Source organism: Falco peregrinus, chromosome Z (assembly GCF_023634155.1).
Source record: "Falco peregrinus isolate bFalPer1 chromosome Z, bFalPer1.pri, whole genome shotgun sequence".
NCBI lineage: Eukaryota > Metazoa > Chordata > Aves > Falconiformes > Falconidae > Falco > Falco peregrinus.
In genome coordinates this window covers 72,787,635-72,808,872 of record NC_073739.1, presented here as the reverse complement: position 1 = coordinate 72,808,872, position 21,238 = coordinate 72,787,635, and the positions used below count along the sequence as shown (strand labels likewise).

Sequence of the window (21,238 nt, the reverse complement as noted above, 5' to 3'; positions counted from 1 at the left end):
ACACAGTTGTACTCATTTCAGGGAAATGCTACAACCTGATCACTCACTCTAGGAAACGTGTGATGTATTCCTTGCTGCATTGCGACCAGGTGAGTGGCGTAGGATCATATTGCAACTGTCGGGACATAATATATGGGCGCTTTCCAACAGGCTCACAGTCATTCTCTTTTCCATCGTGCTGGATACCAAAACTGGAGATAAAAACACAACATCTAATAATTCCAGCAGATTGGTTGTACCACAACACCTACTTATGGGTTCCACACTGGGCTTGAAAAGATAATGAGGTTGCTTCCTCTCCTGGCTGTAGATACTTCTTTGCTATATAAGATATAGAAGATCTGACCCAAAATCTACCAAAAAAAATCTACATTTCAACAGGCTTTCAAACATGTCTCTTATGTACAACGATATGAACAGACTGACAGAGACTACTCGGGGGTATTGTTAAGGCAGGCAAAACACTATCGCACAGTTGGGCCAGGAGTCATGGTTTCAACCTCAAAGTTATGTTAAAGGTGCTAGAGCTAAAAGTGCTTCCTAGCTCTTAGATGCCAGTTATTTCAGACTTGTACCCCTTTAATGAAGATCAAGCTTTGTTACATTCTGGTTTATGCTCTCTTACAATCACATCTCTATTGCTTGGGGTTTTTTGATCTCTTTTGATAGACTGAAACAGAGATACCGTTTTCAAAATTATTGAACATCCAGTGAATTTGCCTCCAACCTCAATTCCTTCTTCCTATTTAGTTTTCTTAACCTATGCCATACAAATCTATCTCCATAGCAGGTTCTCTCCAGCTTCTCTGACTTTATTTATTTTCTTTATTCAACAGCTTGTAACAGACACAAATGTAAAAATCTTTGGGTGAGAATTCAACCAACTAAACATACATGCCTTTATGTCACCTCTTTGTGAAGGAGATTATCTGAAACAACATACAAAGATATTGGTATACAAAGATGCTGACAACTACACTGTTAATATCCGAAGGCATGTAAGCCATTTTGTGAAAGAGCAGTGAAAATTGTCTCAGATTTCAGTGATATAATGATTTAGTGATGGATCAAAGTGAGTGCAAACTACTTAAGACTTTGTTTCTGGAGATTGTAATCATACCGTAACCCAAATGTTTCAAAATCAGAGCATGATTTCAACCAGAATCAACTCCGATAATGGGTCTAAGGCATAAAAAGCAAGTGTGTCCCCTCGCCGACAGGCTCGTTTCCATGAACAGCATCTGTTGACACAGGGGACTGCAAACATCTACAGGGACAGTATGGGGAAGAGTTGACTTTTGGCACTCATGTAAGGAACGGGTGCATGGCTTTCTTCCCATTTTTTGTTCACCTGTTCCTACAGACTTTTATTGTCCATACTTGAACCTTTTAACATAGGTACTGTAACCTGGCTTGAGGGAAGAATGGTTCCATGTTAACAACAAACCCTGCTGTATTCAGTTTTCTTTGTGGAGACAATCCTTATGGGCAAGGCCCTGCACCACTCCTGCACAGGCACGTATAGGCTCTGTCTCACAGCATCCAAAGGAGAGTGAATTACCAGCCACCTGGGCTAGACCAGGAGAAGGTCACACATGGCTCTATGGGGAAGAAATGTCTTCTGATTACTAGTATTAATGAAAAAAACTCCATGTCAGCAAGAGGCTGCGGGGACCAAGTGACTAAACCCACAGCACCCAGACACAATGTAATGATTTCAGCATTATTTATTTACACTGTCTCCCTTCTGGCAACTGAGAGGTCAAATAAAGAAAAGTCAACTAATGGGTGACAGGATCGACACTTGAATAATCTTTGTATCAGATTAATATTAATATTAACATAATATTGCATCAGGAAATACAGACTTCATCCTGTTGGTGGTTGGGAGTGCAAAAATGGTAATACGGTTGTAGATAACAGCAGTGAACATGTCACCTAGCCAAGCGCCATGGTGCAGCTGGAAAGTGCAGACATTACAGCCAAACCAGAGCATCCATGAGATAATGCTGTGCTCTCAGGAGAACAGTTCAGTGTCAAAACAGATTAAAAAATTGGAATTTCTTCAGGTGAGTTTAATAAACCAACTAACCAAAAAAAACACCCTCAGAAATTGAAATACTGAGAAATTTAGTTCAAGCAAAAATACCTAATCTTAAAAGAAATTTAGCCATGTCTGAAACTGAATGGCCAGGAACTTTAGTTGATTTGACGTAAGTGTATCCACAACAGCAATATTAATATACAGAATATATAAGTTATTAAGAAATGCCCAAAAAGTGACTATTAGTTAACCAGAAAGGAGAACAAGTATTTGCTATTTCTGTGAAGTCCGACTGAATTAAAAATGTCTTATAGCTGATCTGCAATATTGAAACACCTTGATATAATGAAACAGGTATGTTTTATGTAAATTATTTGGATTTGGAGATCATGTAAAGTAACTGCATCATAATTCAGGATTTGTTCAGAAAAATTTGCATGATAAAGTCATGCTTCTTTGTATTTCTTACTTCATCCTGATATACTGCCCTAGCAGACTCTTAAAGGGGGCAGACTGAAGAGCTGTAAATACAAACAGAAGTCAAAGGTTCAATAATATCTTTTGCTTAGAAAAAACAAACACAGTTTTGATTTTAATAACAGACACATTAACTAACTCCTCATTTTATTTCTGTCTTGCAATTTGAGTATTAACCTACAAATAATAAATTAAACTCAGCTAGGTCCCCCCTTCACTTTCAACTATACCTGTGCCCAAGTTCATGAGCAATAGTGAAAGCCAACGGAAGGCCAGAATCTTCATTGATGTTACAGCTTCTGTGAGGTTGACACATGCCTGACAGATGAGACAAACCTAAGGTTTCACATGGACGATTCATGCCAGCACAAATATCCTTTCTAGAATTACAAAAGAGACATGCCATTAAAAGAGCTATCTGTAGAGTGTCACTTACACTGGGTGGTAAGTCTCCTTCTTATAACATGTTAGTGCTAATTTGCATTTTAAGCAAAGCATAGTGTTAACATTTTCACAAACATATTTGCAGCAACAACATGCACTTGTTCTGCTACTCTCATATTACACTGCTATAATTTGTAGTCAATATTTGTTTGGCTGCTGTATATAACGAATGCTGCTGCTGTACACTACCGTATACAGACACCTAAATTTATTGTCAACTCGCATCGGACAAAGGTTTTAGAACCTCCACCTCTGATGGCATTTTGAGGTATGGTTTATTAAAGTCATCATACCTCAGCTTCAATCTGTTGAACTGTTTGAAGCTTGTTTATTCAGAGAGGTAAACCACGCAGCACTTCTTTTGTGAGTGAAAAAGAAGTGAGACTTCTTTTTCACATTCTTAAGATTTCTTGACTCTCTTCTTTACTGCACCACTTGAGGTTGGTTTTTTTTTTGTGTTTGGTTTTTGTTTTTTTTTTTACCTGACAGACTTTAACTTAAGACTTCTTTTGCAGACCTTTGAGCCAAACTTTTCTCTCAGTTGTGTGCAGATAGGATCGATTTTTACAGACCTGTAGAAGTTCTGCATTGTGCCCTGCCACAAACACCTTGTGTTAGCTCACGAATCACCTTTCAAGTTTTCTGTGCCCCCTTTGCTCACACATAAAAAAAAATATTTTGTGTCTCCTTAAATACAGAGATAATATTTAAAAATCATACACTTTAAAGCTTAAAAATAAAAGGCACTGTGTTTGCAAAACGCTGGTCCACTCTGAGCTGCACCTGTGTATTACTTGAGGATTTGCCAATATGGAGTTGTCCATCTATAGGCTACATTGTTTTGGTATATTATCTCAAAGAAGAATACAGAAGTGACTGAGCGCAAAATGAGATAGGATTATGGAGGGAAAATGACCTGAACTCTGCAGCTTGCTAATCTCTTGGGACATACGGAACTCAATTTCCTGACAAAGATGCATCTCCAATAAAACACTCATATGCATACATAAAGTGCTATATGTACTTTGAAAACAAATGAAAACCAATCCCCTTAAAAGTTACAGCAGATCTAAGTTTAACCATGTTTTCATAATATAGCTCATATTCTCTGCCTGTATCAGTGCTAGACACACCTACACTAGGTTACTTTTGCATTACCACTGTGTTTCAGAAACAGCAGATCTTCATCAGATCACTTTACTGGATACCATGCAGGATGAACTAAATGATGGCATGATACTATATAAAAAATATCATCTCCAAAAAAATGCAACTAAACAATAGTCAATCACATCCACTGAACTGCTGTCATACCTGGTTAGAAGGACGGCTACGTCATGGTGTGTAGGGTTGACATCACTCTTGGGATTGACACTCTTCTGCCATTTGCAGAAGCTGGCTAGTGTCTTATCAGCATGGTGAACTATCTTCAAGCCTTGCTAATAGGAAATGAAGGAAAATACTGTGAAGATGACACTGCACTGCAATAATACATCAGGGGTGTCTGATGTGAAGCTGGGTAATCCTTGAAATGCAATTGATTACGCTTTTACCTAAAGCTAGAGCCATCATTAGGAGCAATGACATCTATTTATTGAACATATTGAATATTAAGTTAAAACATTGATTTTTTGTAATTGGTGCAGCAAAAGGAAAAATTAAATGCAGAAATGTACATATTTTTGGTAAGTGAGCATCACTGAATCGAAATTTTCAAGCAAACCGATCTGTACCCTCCTGAAACCAAGTCTTCCTCTAAAGAGAAGGTAAAGACTACTTAGTGTGGGACTCGAAGCTCAATTTTATCTCAAATTTAGCTCAAATTTAGCTCAAATTTATCACCTGTTGTTATATGAACAACGTTACATTCAGGGCACAATTATGCTTCTGAAGGTGTATTTCTTCCATATTATTTTTCAATTCCAAAGAGAAAAAAGTAGTCATAGATGTTTCTTCCTCATCTTATTATTATATAGTATACATGCAACTTACTGAATTTTTTCTGAAATACAAAGTATGCAAAATCAACTCATTCAAAAACATAGTTTCTCCTTTCTGGTCTTGGACACTCAGGGTATCTTGTCTCAGTTTACTCTACTTATGTAAACTTTTTACAAAGCATCTGTTACCAGGTAGTAATTTCTGGGTAAATCAAAACCAATTTTTGGAAGATACCAAATACTGCTGCTTCCAGCATTGCCATGCTCAACTGAACAGTAATCCATGTTTTATTACCAAAATAGCCACAGAAATTTAGCAAGTAAATGTAATTGGAGGTCACCATGGACTTCAGGTCCTAACTGTCCTGATCAAGATGTGAAACACAGGTTTTGGCCTGCATATTCTTACACTCTATCCTAGAGCATGGACTCTATTCTAGTAGTTATTTCAGAAGACACACCCTGGCCCCATGGCTTGGTTCACTGCCTTCAACGGCATTGAGACCACCCAGCTTGTACTTAGAAATCATAAGCCACTGAGATAACCCACTTAATATGCTCCTGCAGTCAGAGCTAGCTATGTTATGCACAGATTTTTAAAAATCACTACAAAATTAGGAGAACTGGTGCATAAAGTTAGGTCAAGCTGACCCACTCTCTAAAGTTGTTGCAGATGAAGGGAGTTCTCATCAAGGCAGTCAGCCTTGGGAAGGATGAGTGACAAAGAACAGATGGTGAAAAGAACACTATTATCTAAAAAAGGGACATTCAAGCAAGGAAGTTCTGGCCACCAGAGAAGACAAGCTGATAAGGTGTTGCAATCCCCATACATCAAAAGAAAATTAGTCCAAAGTAGGACAACGGTATTTGTGGTAGCAGGAGATCGTGACCTCCGACTGAAATAGCCCCCCCAAAACAGGGTAAAACCCCACTTGGGGAGCATGCATAGTTGGTGAAAAACTTGAGCAGTGCTATCTGAGGAGAAGTACTAATTTAGATTAGAAGCAAGAAACTTGTAACCTATCCTGTGTATGATAAACAAATATGCAACATACTATGAAGTATAAAAAGTGGACAAGTGAGGGGAGAAGTTAGGGAAGACTCCACCGTAACTTCTGGGGTCAGCTGCTGGGCTGCACCTGTCTTCTTACCCATTGGGTAAGAACTTTATTCTATGACAAACTCACGCTAGCTGTTATTAAATGTAATGTTTTAAGCTTGTTTTGCAGTCAGTGTATTATCGGTGGCAACCTTTGAACCTTATTCTGTCTCAAACTTGCATTTTGTGTAATAAAAATCTTCAGCAGAAGTTCATTTTGTTTAAGTCTCTGGAGATTTGAGCCATTGTTGTAAGGGATGTGACTCTGGTGCTGTCAGCAGGGGTCCCTGAATAGCTTAGTCGAATGACCCTCCGATACGGTGGGCTGTCAAACCGCAGGTAGCAGACAGGCTGGTCAGACACAAGGGTCTCATCTTTCTTGGGATACTCCCAGGCTGATCAAATACAAAAGGTTCAAGGAAACCCCCCTTCTTAACATGACACGAAACGTATGCTTGAGCTGCAGTAACAGATTTACTTTTTCAGAGACTAGCAAATACTCCAGAATTACACTTTGTAATATATTTCAGGTAACGCTATGTAACTAGATTCTGCGTGATGATGGGTAACTTCTCTTCCTCAGTCTTCCTTGGCATCCCATGTTCTTTTGACACTGGGGAGATTCCATTTCCCCATTCCTAATCTGACAGTTTTAATTACATTTTCACAGGTGATTTTATGCAGAAATATCTGAAGTCATCACCTAAATACTTTGCTATCCAGGGCAGCATTTATTCCAAAAAGAGACATGCCAAAGATTAATAGAAAAGTAATATGAACACATTATTGTAAGCAAATAAACGTTCCTCTTTATAATTATAGCTCAATGCATTGAACTCCCAAGTTTTATCAGTGACATTTTGAGGGAAATAGAAACCTTACCTCCTCCTCCTCAAAAAGGATGAGCCGGACCAGGACAATGTGAATGGCATTGCCAATGCTTGGATCGTGGAACAACCCTGTGACCTGTGCCAGAGCCAGGAGGTATGAGATTAGCTCTATAACAGAACAGGACTTTAGAGAGAAAATACGTTTACTTCAAGCATGCTCTTCATCTTGGGGTGAGGCTGTTGTTTTGTTTTTCAAATTCTCAATGTACTTCATTGAAAGTTTACTGAAATGCAACAAATGTTAGAACTACTGCAAAGGGCAGCTCTGCCAAATGAGTGATGACATAGGATATGGCAAAAGTTACTAAGCTAAAGAACAAAAGCACATGGTAGGTTATTTTATGTCCATTTCCCTTTGAAGAACTTCAGCATTCTTAAAAAACACTAGCAAAAAAGAACACAACATCTAGAGTCATGTAACACTGATAGTGAGGTCCACTCAGTCTGCAAAAAACCCAGCATATAAAACCATTCCATTTTGATTTGATAGGAATTAGCTTCTGCCACAACAAAGCAAAAATTAGTCAATTCTAGGCAAAGAGAAATCAGTTAAATGATGGATATTCTTGCATTTTCACAGCACATAAGAGGATGGTAAGAACAAAAGCAAAGATAATCTATTAAAAAGGAATCCACATGAAAAAGGAGCAAGAACTGAACTCAGCAAAAATCTGACCTAAATGTCATAAACTTCATCACGACACGGAATTAGGTAGGAGGAAAGGGAATCAGAACTGAAGACAATCATAACCTATCTATATGTGAGCTATGCCATATATCACAAGAAATGTGAATGTACAAAATGGGTTTTGTTTGGGTTAAAACCATTTTAGAGAAGACTGTTAAAGGAGAAATTGCTAAAACAAAGTGGAAATCGTGTTTACAAAGGTCTGATTTAGATATGTGTCTTTTTCAAGGCACTAGGCTTAAAATTGAATCATTGTGAGCAATCCTAATATCTCGGGTACAGACCACAGAGAAAATGTTAAGGCTTCTTTGTTCCTGAATCTGATCACGACAGGGGTTTATTCCACATATTTTCCCTATGTGGACAAAAACTCATATGCCCAAATCAGTTTTGTGTCTGTTTAATCAGGCTCACTGCTTCAGTAGCTAGTCAGACTGCTCAGTTGGTAACATACTGTATAAACATAAGGGACACATTGGTTACCATGGCTAGAGTTACACTGTGATTAATTTCATACATATTACACACGTACCATGATAACATAGAAGACATCCTCAGTAGACTCTCCAAGGTCAATATCTACTATGATACTCATAACAACAATACATATCTGTGGGCAGTCTCATGAAACGCTATTGCTTTTCCCAGATCAACTTGTATTTTGAAACCTGCCACACTGGAAAACATTGAAAGTTAAACTGTTATTTTTTCAATGTGGACTTTGTACTATAGGCAAGACACTTATATGGAAAAATGAGTTGTACTGGTTTTAACTGCGATAGAGTTAACTTTCTTCATATGGTGCTGTTTGGATTTCTGACCAAAACAGTAACACTGACTTTTTAGCTCTTGCTACGTTACTACAATTACCAGTGGGCTCCTGTGTGCCTTTCTCATCCACGGATATGAGAAAGAATCCATATGTTTAAAACTGTAGAATTTCTCGCTGTTGCTGTAGCTACCGATCTGAAATCACCAATGAGCAACAGGTTCCAGGTCAGACAGAGAATTTCAGTGGAAAGAAAATCAGTGCTAGCATTTATAGCTATGAAACTTCTCTCACTTAAAATTCAGAGAAAAATTAAGCCTATGCAAAACATAAGGTAAAAAATGCTTTAAAACACGGAGTTTAAATGAATATTATAAATGATACATTTCTTTCAGTGAACAATGTGCAGACTTTTTTTCAAGGAGATCAGTAATACGATCAAGTTAAAACCTGCCTCATTCATCTGTCTAAAAAAAGGAAATATTGTACATACCATATTCATTATAGTGAGGATATATGATTCCACATGGTCACTTCCATGATATTCAACCATCTTACTGTCTGCAACCACAAGCGTCTCCACCCATCGCTCCTTGCTGACAGAGCGCCGAGAAACCTTTCTGACAGCCATATGACTTTGTTCCCATCTCTCCCTCCGCTGCTGCTGCTGTTTGAAAAAGCTGAGGGTATCTGGAAGAGTAAGAAGCCATGCTGACCTGAAAATATTTTCAAGCTTGATTTGAAGCCTATGGCTGTAACACTTGCAGACAGAATGGTAGCATCACAGAATGAGAGGATGATACAGGTTGGAAGGGACTTCTGGCTGCCACCTACATGACCCACAGCGGGTCCAACTCCAAAGTGATACCAGCCTTCTAAGGGCCCTGTCCAGTGAAGTTCTGAATACCCCTCCAGATGGATTAAACATGCATCCAAAAGCTACCACTGCTCAAAAACCAGGGATTAAGGTGTGAGACAGAGCCAAGCTACAAAAGCTGAATTGGGGATGCCATTTTCGAAGAATTTCTCTCTGTGGTTTTGCTCTAAACTCCCTAACAACACCAGTTTGTAAGTTTAAGATAAGGGGTATGATTTCTTCACAGGCAGCTCCTACTCTCAGCAGGATGGCACATTAACTCAGTGCCGGGGCATATCCAGGAATGGTTTGTTCTCTGCGTGGAAAATATCCCCGCGGAATGGGGACACTTCACCAGTAGGTGTCACATAAATACAAGCCAGGCAGGCGGCCATGGGCTCCTCAGCTGCTGTCATCTGGCCCGACTGACAGCCAAGGCACTTGGTGCTTCCACTATAATTTTGGGATCTGTGTATCTAAAGCTTTTCGGGAAGAAGACTTTGCTCTCCAGCAACTTGCACAGCGCTCAGTGGGGCCAATTACTCTCCACTCACTCTAGCTTTGAACACTGTCTGACTGCATTGCCAGGGCAACACCGGAGATGGAAATACCCCCTAGGCGCCAAAAAGAAGTGAGAGATGCCGGTTTCACAGCAACTGGTGGCATTTTTCTAACCCAGGAGCCAGAGAAACACTTCTACAGTGCTGGGATTCCCTGAATCCTAGGAAAGATCAGGAGCATTTGTTGCTATTACAGATAACTGCAGTAGTCCTTTGGCATCCCACTGACAGAAAATGATGTCCTTATTCCAGATGGGGCACATCTGCAGGCCAGGACAGCTCCTGCCTCAAAGCACTTACAGCCCATCCAGCATTTCCCCCACTACTGTGTGGCAGGAGGCAGTTACCCAGCACTACCTCCACCTCCCAGCACTACGAAGAGTTGAGGGACAGTTAGTTACCCAGACAACTGTTCCCTTGAAGAATGGGTGACCTGGTAGCTAGGTCCCAAATCTCATGTTCATTACCAGCAGATATGTTACAACTTTGTCACAAATGTGCTTTAGAAAACCCAAGTGCAACCAGAATGTACCACAGCATCTTGCATGTCTACAAAATGTGGCACCATTGGACTATTAATGATGTATATAATACACCTCTCACTGTAAAGGTGATTGATATTTTGGTTTATTGTTTATGTGCAAAAGAAGATGCACAGATTTTCAGAAATGGTTTCTCTGAGGTCAGTCTAAAAGATGCCTAGAGAAAGAAATGCTGGTACAGGTAACACATTACATGTAAAATTGAAATATGCCACATGAATAATCAAAATTACAGAAGCCACATCACACATCTAGAACTGACCCACAGTGCACAAGTGTGCAGTACACAGTAGCTCCATTAGTTGACATACACTGTGACCAGTTAGCACACCACTGCAGTACCAGCTGAGGATTGCAGCCAGGATCAGGCACCCACCACCAAGAAGCACACAAACCTACAAACCTAACCCAGTCAGGTTCGTTCTGCTAGATGGAAACCTGTACCTCCCTGGACCACCTTTTAAAGAATACTGTACACAGCTGAATTAATATCCTATGCAGAATGTCATGTATTCTATACTGTAGATTTAGAACATAATAAACAAACAAATAAATAAAAATAGTTGTAAGTAGATTTCTTTCTGCATGAACTAGCATTTGCATTTTAAAGGATGCTGAAAGTACTACTTTTGAAGGACAAAATCACAAGATTTTTGACCCTCACAAAGCAAACAGCATAAAAAAATAGCTGAATGTAAGAGAAGATTGAAAAAAATGTAAATAAATTCCAATAAACATATAACCTCTTAATTTTTACTATCCATATACTATCACAACAAAGGCCCCAAGAATAACAGCTTCCTTTGTGATTACCAACACAAATCACTTGCCAGTGTCATCCTGTGCACCCACACAAAGAGACTCCATCCTGTAGATATGTCAACTAGTACAAAAAAAAAAAAAAGTAATCAGTAAAGAAAGTTGCCTTCCCAGCAAGCCAAAGGACTCAAAGAAAGGCATACATTTTTGTATCTTAATCTTGAAGAATAAGCTGCGTGGAAAAATAGCCTCTTGTCTACACAGAAGAATACAATTTGTGAGTAGAAACAAAGAAAAGAAAGTGGGTGATGTATTTGGTTTTGTTTGTTTGGGAGTTGGGGGGGTTGGACTATCACTGCTATAACCTTTACCTCTACCCTAGCTCGGCTAACCCAAGCTACAGCATCACTCCTGCTGCCTCCCTCAATCTTTGTTCAGTTACTGCAATAGTCACCTCTATAAGAGTGTGCATTTGCACGGTTTTCAGCATTCTTTTTTCTATGAAGTGCAGTTCTGAGTATCTACATTTTTAAGGGTTTTGTGCTGAGAAAAACCTTCCCCAGTTATCTGAACAAAAAACCCGCTGGTTCAGACTGTAGGTTAAGTGATTTCTTTATGGCCAAATAAAACATCACACCAGCTGTCAGGCTTTGTGTTCACATCTAGCAAAGAGTTTTGTTTATTGTCTGGACAGGTGATAGGACTGGAGGTGAAAATGTTTAAAGCCATACAGACTGCAACAGTGAGCAACCCTCAGAGAAAAGTTTGGAGTCCTGGTTAAGCATGAGGCTAAGTACCACAGGAAATTCTCAGAAGAGATTCAGGTTGTTAAAATCAATGCCAGGTTGCAAGAGGATTCTGCAGACAAAACTCTCTCCTCAGTGACCAGTCCCCTCCAGTGCAACAATCTAACCTCGAAGGGTGTCATCTAAGGACTGGTATCCCTGTGGTGTCAAGTATTTTTAGTTAGATGAAGCAGAGGTGAAGAACTGCTTGGAGCTACACTAACATACAGGCAGCTATAAAATATGGTTCTACTTCTGCTTTTTTGTCTCTCCAAATAATGATTGTCTCTGTTAAGATTTTCATCCTGAAGTAAAATAATCTCACCTTGCTTTAACTTGACTTAGCAAAATGTTGCAAGTGATTTCAGATTTGCTGAGAAATTCCAGGCACCCTGTTGTCCAGGAATGGAAATCTTGACTAGAATCCCAACCAGTACAGGAATACCCAAGAAGCGATGTGTATGGTCTGCAGCCTAGTGGTGTCTGAGAACAGCCTGGCTCCCCATATTCTTCCGTCATAACTGCTGAGCACAGCACACTCCACAAGTAGCAGAAGAGAAAAAGGACGTACTTGAACCCTGAGGGTTTCCATACATTTTTGAGGAAGAGATATAACCCAGGTAGGTGTAGTGCTGCAGTCCTTAGGAACAGAAATGAAGGTAGTGCTGAAAGTGTACCCAGGATAGTCTAAGAAAAAATAGAAAGAATGTTGATAAGAGATTCAGCTAACAGACTGGATGAAATTCAAGCAGCAATACTCAGAAATTTGTGTGTGTTGTGGGAGCAAATTTTGCAGATGTCAGACTTTTACTAGAAAACCAGGTTCAGCCAAAGGAGTCACGTACTACATACAATGTTCCATAAGTCACATGTGATACCCAGCCATGTCACTGCATAAGCAGGAGAAATGGTGTAGATGACAACATTTTGTCAACTTCTAGTTAGAAATGGCTGATAAATTTCAGCAAAAGGGTTGGTTTTTAAAATCAAAATCTGAATTGCTTTCAGTGACCAAAAAAACCCAAAAAGGTCCCCTGAAACTATCCATGCAAAACCTACTTGACTAATTCAACAACATACAGGATCCTTAACTCTTAGCTACAAGGAAAGATTTAAACTTAATTGTAAGTCTCAACTATATATAAAAACCAGTATTGTATGATTCCTCCTGTACAGGTTAAAGTTGCATAGCTTCTCTGTAGGAAAAAAAAAAGTCATATTCTCTCTTTTAGCAAATGAATTCAATTTTTTATTAGGTGACAGCAGGACTATATTGTAATTTGCCAATCCCTATTAAGAAAGGACTTTCCAGTCTTTAAGAAATAGTACAAATAGTCTATAAAAACATTTAAGATCTTCTTCACTTGAAATAACTCATCCACTCAAATTGCTGCTTGACTAGGTTTTTTTTGTTGATTTCTGCTTTCTTTCCCCTCAGACTCCCTTAAAGAACAGGTATGACTCACCTTACTTAAAGGCATTATGTGAGATTTCCATATCAAAGGCTTTTTTTCCACCTCGGTTTCCTGCAGGTGTTGCTCAAGGAAGAGTACAGCTTACAGTGCATACCTCAGGGTGCTAACTGCACACAGCCACCTTTCAACATCGTTGGAGATACACAGACCTTTGAAGAAGCAATGTGAAAATGTCTGGAAATTCCCAGAAGATGAGAATACAGCCTACAACTGAAGATTGTCACACAAAATATAGTACTTTCTGTCCTCACCTCCTCTCTCTTTGCAAGTTCTCTTTCATTTTTACTACTCATTATTTACAGTGAAAATGCTACATCTCCAGACATAATGTATGAGTGATGCTAGGGATGCTACACTAATAAATCCCACACTGTTCAGAACTTGGTACATCATGATTTTCCTTATAACCTTCACCTTGTCTTTCTTATAAGATGTACCTTTAGTTTAAGTGTTAACGAAAGGACTAAGTTTTGCAGCGAGTTCTTCAAGAGGTCAATACACTCTTTTGAAGCAGAGTCATTGTACAAGGGAAGATGAATAAACATGAAATCATCATTAATAACATTAACCTAGCACTAAATAGTATACAGAAGTCCAACCATAGACTAAATACAGGAAAGGCTGAGGAGTGACTCAGCCATTAAGAATTAAAAGAACAGTAAGGCAGAAGAAAACACAGTTTTCTGAAAAGTGATTATTATCTGATCAGCTTTGAGCTAGATCTAATGAAGAACTTGGGATTTCCCAGGACAGTGCTCTAGCCACCACACTCCTGGATAAAGAAGGTGGGACCTTCTCCTCTTTCACTTATGAAGGAGGAGCGCAGCTCTAATAGATGACTTACTGCAAGAACTTACTAATTATTTCCAAAACTCAAATATAATAAGTGAACCCCTTCCCCTATTGTAACTATCTCTGCTGAAATAGATAAGGCAGCTATCCGGAAAAGCTCAGTGAAACAAAGCACATTAGAAATTTTAGACACAATCTGCTTATACAGATTATCATGGTTATAAATATTCATAAGAAAACTAAGCCTGGAGGCTGACAATGAGAGAGTAAGAGCTCACATGTTATATGGAAAAACTGTTGTAAAATAAGGAAGAAAGGATGTGAATGTAAACTAGAACAGGCAACCAAACCAGCTTTTTTTATAACCGTTTCTGGAACAGTCTAAGCTAAATCACACAAATGCTTTCTGAGTGTGAAGCAAGCATTCACAAACTATTACAGCTATTTAATCACATACTTCCCCACACTGACAACCCCCAAGTCCCAATGAAAACAAGCACAGACAAAGAAAGCTTACAACTTTGCAAGCTTTGTTTAACTTTAACATTCCTGCTGTCAAAAACATGAAGTATCAAACAGCAGAGTCACACCACTCTAATGCTGAATGAAGCTAAAACTGGACCTGTGCTGACTGATGCCCTTAATGAGATACTGCTGCTGAGTGTGTCTGCTGCTCATTACCACTTACACTGGAAGGATGGAATGATAAATGTTCTGGACCACTGGCATCAGAAGGTACATACAGAACAACTGTGGGAAATGGCTATGCCTGGAGCTGCCTACATTTTGCAACCATGATTTTCCTTCTGCCTGAGTGTTCTTTTTTTTTTCTTCCCAGGGATTAAACTCAAGTCAACAAAGGACAATAAAAAATTGTATCTGCATAAGATGCTTCTCTAAGCATACGTTACTCAATGTTGTTTGAACTTTCCATGCTCATTCACTTGGTAACTTCAGTGGCTGGTTCCTCTTATTTTAGTGAAAATATTAATGTGATGGATTAGAAGAATAAGATGACTCTTCTGTGAATTAATCTAGCACTTGGTAAAAGAGCATCTGAAATCAATTTAACTTGCAGCACAATTCTGTTTTCATTTCAAGAAAAACAAGGTTCTTCTAAAACAGAATACATAGCACTCTAAAACAAATTTGCAGATTAAAAATTCCCAGTAAATTATGTCTATATTTTAATGTCTCTTACCAAATAATTTAAGAACTGTTGACCTAAGAATGACAGAAAAACGCAGTTTTAGGGAGCTGTTATGAAGCAAATGAGAATTTAAACATATGGGGTTATATTAATAGTTTTTCTTTTTTTTGCAGATCTATGTGAAAATCTATTTGCACAAAATTAATGCAAATAAACTGAAAGTGCCCTCTTGAAGTAGTTGTCTGTGCATTATCAGGGTTGATCTGCTTTCCAGCAAGGTTAACCAGATAATATCCAGAAGATTTTTAATCACACTCCAGAAATTGCTATTCATGTTCCATACATTTCTTTCACATAATAATGAAGAAAAAGAAGACTGGTTATATGCTCGTGATCACCAGCCTGCTTAAGTCAGGAATAAGAATAAGGCTAAAAGGCTACTAGGATCTTATAAAGTACCAGGCAGACACGGAGGTGCTGGAGTGTGTTCAAAGAGAAGCAATGAAGCCGGTGCCAGGGCTGGGGCACAAGGCTGATGGGGAGCAGCTGGGGGAACTGGGGGGGGGTCAGCCTGGAGAGGAGGAGGCTCGGGGGCACCTTGTGGCTCCCTGCAGCTGCCTGACAGGAGGGTGTAGGCAGGGGGGTCGGTCTCGTCTCCCAGGTAACAAGTGACAAGTTGCACCAGGGGAGGTTTAGACTGGATATTGAAAAAATCACTTTCCAAAAGTGCCATCAAGCATTGGAACAGGCTGCCCTGGGGAAGTGGTTGAGTCACTATCCCTGGAAGTATTTAAAAGAGGTATAGATATGGCACTTAAGGACATGTTTTAGTGGTGGACTTGGCAGTTTTAGGTTAGTGAGTGGACTCTATGATCTTAAGAGTCTCTGACCCTAAATGATTCTATGATTTTATTCCATAAGGTTGCATGCTGCAAGTTTGTGCAGACACTACAGAATTCAGCAGTGAAAGAAAGTGTTGAAACTCTGGAAGGATACAGGTTTTGTGGAGCTTCTTGGACATACAGAAGACAGTTATGAAACAGCAGGATCCAGAAATTGGCAGCAGAAGTCTCTGGAATGTCCATTAGTTCTTCAAAGTTACCCAAGCGATTTCCTTAAGAGGCACTCATTGCAGGATACCCTAATGCCAAGCTTCAAGAGTTGGTGAGAACATTGGAAAGGTGGACAGAGAGTATCAATGCAAAGAAAGATGCCTTGAAAAAAAGCAAAACTATGTTGGAAGAGGCAAAGGACAGGAAAGGAATACTAAGGGTTGTAATTCCAAGGATTTTGGCAGTGTGAGTGATTTAGATGGAAGGTTTACTCTTTGCACATGGCTGGCACAAGACAGCAACATGGTTTTCAAGCTGTGCAGATTGCAGCCAGCCCCTACAGGGACTCAAGAGGCAGCTGAACGTTGCCTCCACCTCCTCTGCTTTAATAAGCTTGTGTGCCCAGCTGGGTGCCTAACCACAGGGACTGGGGACAGCCATTCCTCCTGGGCAAAAGCCATCAAGGCAGCTTAGGTACCCACACATACGTATGTAAATTAACAGTATCAATTGAATCTACAATCGGTGAACATTAGCAGTCCTCTCATCAAGAAAGATTGACTGAGAATAATCACATTTGATTCAGGGATTTGAAGTAAACTGGTGCATTTACTTGTTCAAACTTGTTGCTTGAGAAATGTCCTGCTGCTCCTCTTTTACCAGACACCAACTTCTGCATGGTGCAGACACCACCTATCAAAGTCCTAAAATGAAGAACCATTTTGTTCTGTTCTCCAACAGAACCACAAGCTGGAGTACAGCAAAGGAGGCAAGTATGTCAGTGTAATGCTCTCCTCCGGTCCAGCACACGTGCTTCCTTCCCCACTGGTCCGTCCTCCAGCCAGAGTACAGGTTTCCTGTGGTTTGACCAGGGATAAACAGCTGCAGAGCAGAAGAGGATGGTTTGGGATTCCCCTTGAGGAAAAACGAGAGGCCTTTCTTTCTCTTTGCAGTGTTGCTCAGCTCTCTGCAAACACCTCAAGATTTCCCTGCCCTTCCCTGGAGAGGACAGACTACTGCTCCATATACCCAAGATGCCCATATTAGTTTTTTCAGCCTTGCAACAACTGAGGAAGGACTTCCTCCATAAAGATACCCTTCACAAAATCCTCCCTGAACTAACACCATCACCACAAAACCAGCACGCCCAGCACTATTTTGCCCATTTATGCTTCTCCATGCAGAATCAGAGTTGTCGGGTGGGTTTAAGAGCCTCCCCTCTAAGTCTCCAAAGGCCCACTTGTGCACCACAGGAACTCCTTTCTGGCTCATTGTTTCCCTTCAGTTAATACAGCAAAACCATCCACTTGCATCTCTCTGTGCTTGCAGACAATCCATACAGAACCAGCTGGGGCCAGCTGCTCCTGCCTCCTCTTGTGGGGCGATGGGAAGTCAGAGGCAAACACACACAGGCAGCACAGAGCAGCCACCACATGCCACAGCTCCTGTGTTTACCCAGCCTGTTGGGTGGTCAAAAACAGGATGCAGCCTCCCTGCGGGCTGCAACCCTGCTCCAGCTCGTAGCTTCATCCTCACAAAGAAACTTGCAAGTTAACAAGAACTGAATCGCAGCAGTTTGGTTTGCCACTGTCTGTGAAGAACATGGCTGCTGAACTACAGCTATTTCACATTACCCACCTCTGTCCCCCTGCTTGTCCCAGCTTCTGCATTCTTCCATTGCTTCTTGCCCTACGAGCACCTCTTCTCTTCCTGAAATACCAAACAACTCCCCTTGCTGAATACTCTGCAAGGTTCCAGCTCAGCTGTAACTCCTGTGAGCGAGCCCAGGCATCCTGACCCCCTCACACCATTTTTAGGGCCAACTCTCTCAGAAGCTGGCACGCTCTGCTCCACTGCCTCTGCTCTGCTTGTGTTCTGGGTCAAAGTCAGCTTGGAAAGTGCTGTTCCGTCCATCCCCCAGGAAGATCCACATAGCTCTGACAGTCAACACTAGCAAACAATTGTGCCTGTCACACCTTCGACCTTGTGAATTAATTCTAAAGATTTAAATTTTATTATCAGCACCATGACTATTATCAATATTATCATGATTTATAAAATGAACTATAAAAATGTATTAAAAACTTGCATCATGGACAGACTTTTCAGTTGAGAGAAGCATTAACTTTGCTTTGCAAGTGGCAGGTTTTGTCAGCTGCATTTGTGACGCAAGTGTTACAAAAATACAGGAATTCAGCATGTTACTCCAGGTCAAAAGCTGGGGCTGAAATCTGCCACATCCTAGGTGAACTGTGGTTTGAATCATATCAAATCATACAGTGGAACAGGGCCGACGTATCTATACATGGGCCAACCGAGAACCGAACAGACTCTAAAAGTATTTATGGACCAAAACAGGTCTTCTAAGTTATGTCAAAAATACTTAGGACACAAACAACTCTTATCTTTCCAAACTGTCTGCAAGTCCATAGCATGTATCCCCTGACTCCAGACATCCTAATGATTACCATGAATAAACACTATCTATCTGCATATATTGAGTCTATATAAAACCTATCAGCTATTGAGTAGCTGCTCTGGGCAATCTCTTGTAGTCAACCAAGGAGTTTCATGTTCTCTGTATAAAGCTTTCTGTCATGAGGAGGGTTCACAGTCTAAACAGGCTCTGCAAAGAAACAGAAACTTAACAATATTCCATAATAATTGACTGTCTCTAGCTTCCAAACCACATTGTATGTTAAACACACTGAGCAAGTTTGCTCTTCATTATCTCCATTGACTCCTGGAAGATAATGGCAGTTCTTTCCATCTCAGATACTATTACTAGAAATAGTAATTTTGCAGTTTTTTCCCCTTGGGCAATATTACCAGTACACTGGTATCAGTACACCTTATAGATACTCATCTCACTGTTTTCTACACATAAGATATTATTTTTTATAGCACCTTAAAAGACATAAACTTTCACCTCTCTTTATAATTTTAGTATTTGCTTCATTCACTCCCTGGCAAAAAAGAGAACAAAACCTGATGGTATTTGTGTGGTAACAGACTGGGAAAAATGTGGCAAGAGGTGAAACTTAGCAGTGGCATTCAGTATAGCTTATATTTGCTATTTAACTAGCCTTAACTACTAAAGTTGACCCCCTTAAGTTACAGACTGTCTAAAATGTTCTGTAGCATGTTACCACCAATGATCCATGAAGCACCTACAAGATGATTCAAAACCATTAAGATTTCTACACGTATGAGCAGGCCAAGAAAAGAACTGCCACAAATGACCACTCGAAGTTTAGCCAATTTTTAGCTGGATGTAAATGAAAACTGTAAAAAATACTCTTTTTTTTTTTTCTCAGCCAAACCAGCTGATCCTGCAACTAAAAAACAGGCTCAGAAACACTATTCTGTAACAGCACTTAGTAACAAATGGCACTCTTGAATTGCTATGAGTTAGCATGGAAAGTATCAACCAGAATACTATTACAGCATTCATTTCTGATATTACTACCATGTTTAACTGGTTATCTCTATGGCTATACATTCAAGTGACTGAAATGAGAGAAAGTGCTGTTCTGACATATGAATATGATCCAGAGGTACAGGAAATTTTCAGCCTGCCACTTTTGTCACCAAAAATGTATATTCAGGTCAACTGAAACTATTCACAGATGAATGCTGATACTTTAAAATTACCAGTCAAAGAAACGCCGTAAAAGTCAAATGCTTCACTTCAATACTTTCAAAATGAGATTTTTTTTTTTAATTACACAACAATTTGCAGCTTGAATACAGTTCTGTTTGCTTAAAATAGGCTGAAGAACACGAAAGCTAAAAATGTTTCATTTCATCCTAGAAATTCAAAATGCTTTAATTGTGCCCAAGCAAAACTGCTTTAAACCTGAAATAACTTTCTATTTTTCCTTTTGTTTCTTGTCAAAACCACATTTCAAAGCACACCCTAACATATGTGTCATTTTTCTCTTACACTCAAATCCTTTTTATTTTCCAGCTTGACCAACGAACGAAAACTTTTTGTACAAAAACCAATGCCCTGGTCATACCTCAGCAGCTGCAAGCAGAAATCACTCCTGAAAACTTGCTTTCATATTTCAAACAGAGAAGCAATCCTCATATACTTCTATTTTGGTGTGACAAGAAATTCCACTACTGTAACATACCTGGCTTATTCCTTTTGACCTTCAGCTATAAAACACTGAGAGCTTTGGCTTTCTGTGAATGACATCCTTACATTTCTAAGCCACCCTTGCTGTCAGTGCTCAGCAGCCTCCCTGCGCCAGGTAAGATGCTCTGCCAGGGCACAGGGCACCCAACACAGACTTGGTTCCTCTCCAGGTGACGTGCTCTTTGTGTTAGCCCAGTGATGTACTGCCGCACCTAAAGCTTCACGGAGCAAAATAGCACTGCATCCTCTCAGGTCCTCTCCTTCTCTACAAAAAAAATACAAGAATTTGCCCCATCAGGCTTTGCCTGCTCCAGGGAGTTAAACACACCCAGGCACTGGAGCTTGTTTCCCTACTCTATTAAAGTGGATGGTTCCCAGCATGGCCTCAGTGAGGGCCATTAAGCACATTCTCAATCAATTCCTGGCCATGGCAAAGGAGTGGACTCGGGCCAGGAATCCCTCTCAGCAGTCAGGATCTGGCCACCCTGTTCAAGAAGCTGAGAAAATTTAATGTATGCAGACAGTGTTCTGCACTACTTGGCAGCAATGCCAAAGACTACTGGAGTATTTCATTTATTAGCACAAACATGGTCCCATTGTGTAAGAATAGTGGTTGCCATGAATATCTACAATGTTACAGTACGAGAATAAATGCCAGCCCAGCACTCACCTTACAGATAAGTAACACTGCAAAACAGAATATATAGTGTAAAGAATACCACTGTCATCTTTGAAACAATTGTTTTCAAGCAATATTACTAAAGATGATGTC

The 21,238-nt window shown here is 39.9% G+C and overlaps 1 protein-coding gene across 2 annotated transcripts in view; it reads right to left on the bottom strand.

Moving 5' to 3' along the window:
* Nucleotides 1-21,238, bottom strand: part of ADAMTS12 (ADAM metallopeptidase with thrombospondin type 1 motif 12) — a 162,306-nt gene that overhangs the window by 66,933 nt on the left and 74,135 nt on the right. For both annotated transcript variants that reach the window (XM_055790698.1, XM_055790697.1), the window contains exons 4-8: nt 8,845-9,041; nt 6,887-6,970; nt 4,280-4,404; nt 2,752-2,901; nt 48-191 (exon numbers count right to left, since the gene is read on the bottom strand). In XM_055790698.1, the coding sequence (XP_055646673.1) occupies nt 48-191; nt 2,752-2,901; nt 4,280-4,404; nt 6,887-6,970; nt 8,845-9,041 (700 nt within the window). The remainder of the gene's footprint in view (nt 1-47; nt 192-2,751; nt 2,902-4,279; nt 4,405-6,886; nt 6,971-8,844; nt 9,042-21,238) is intronic.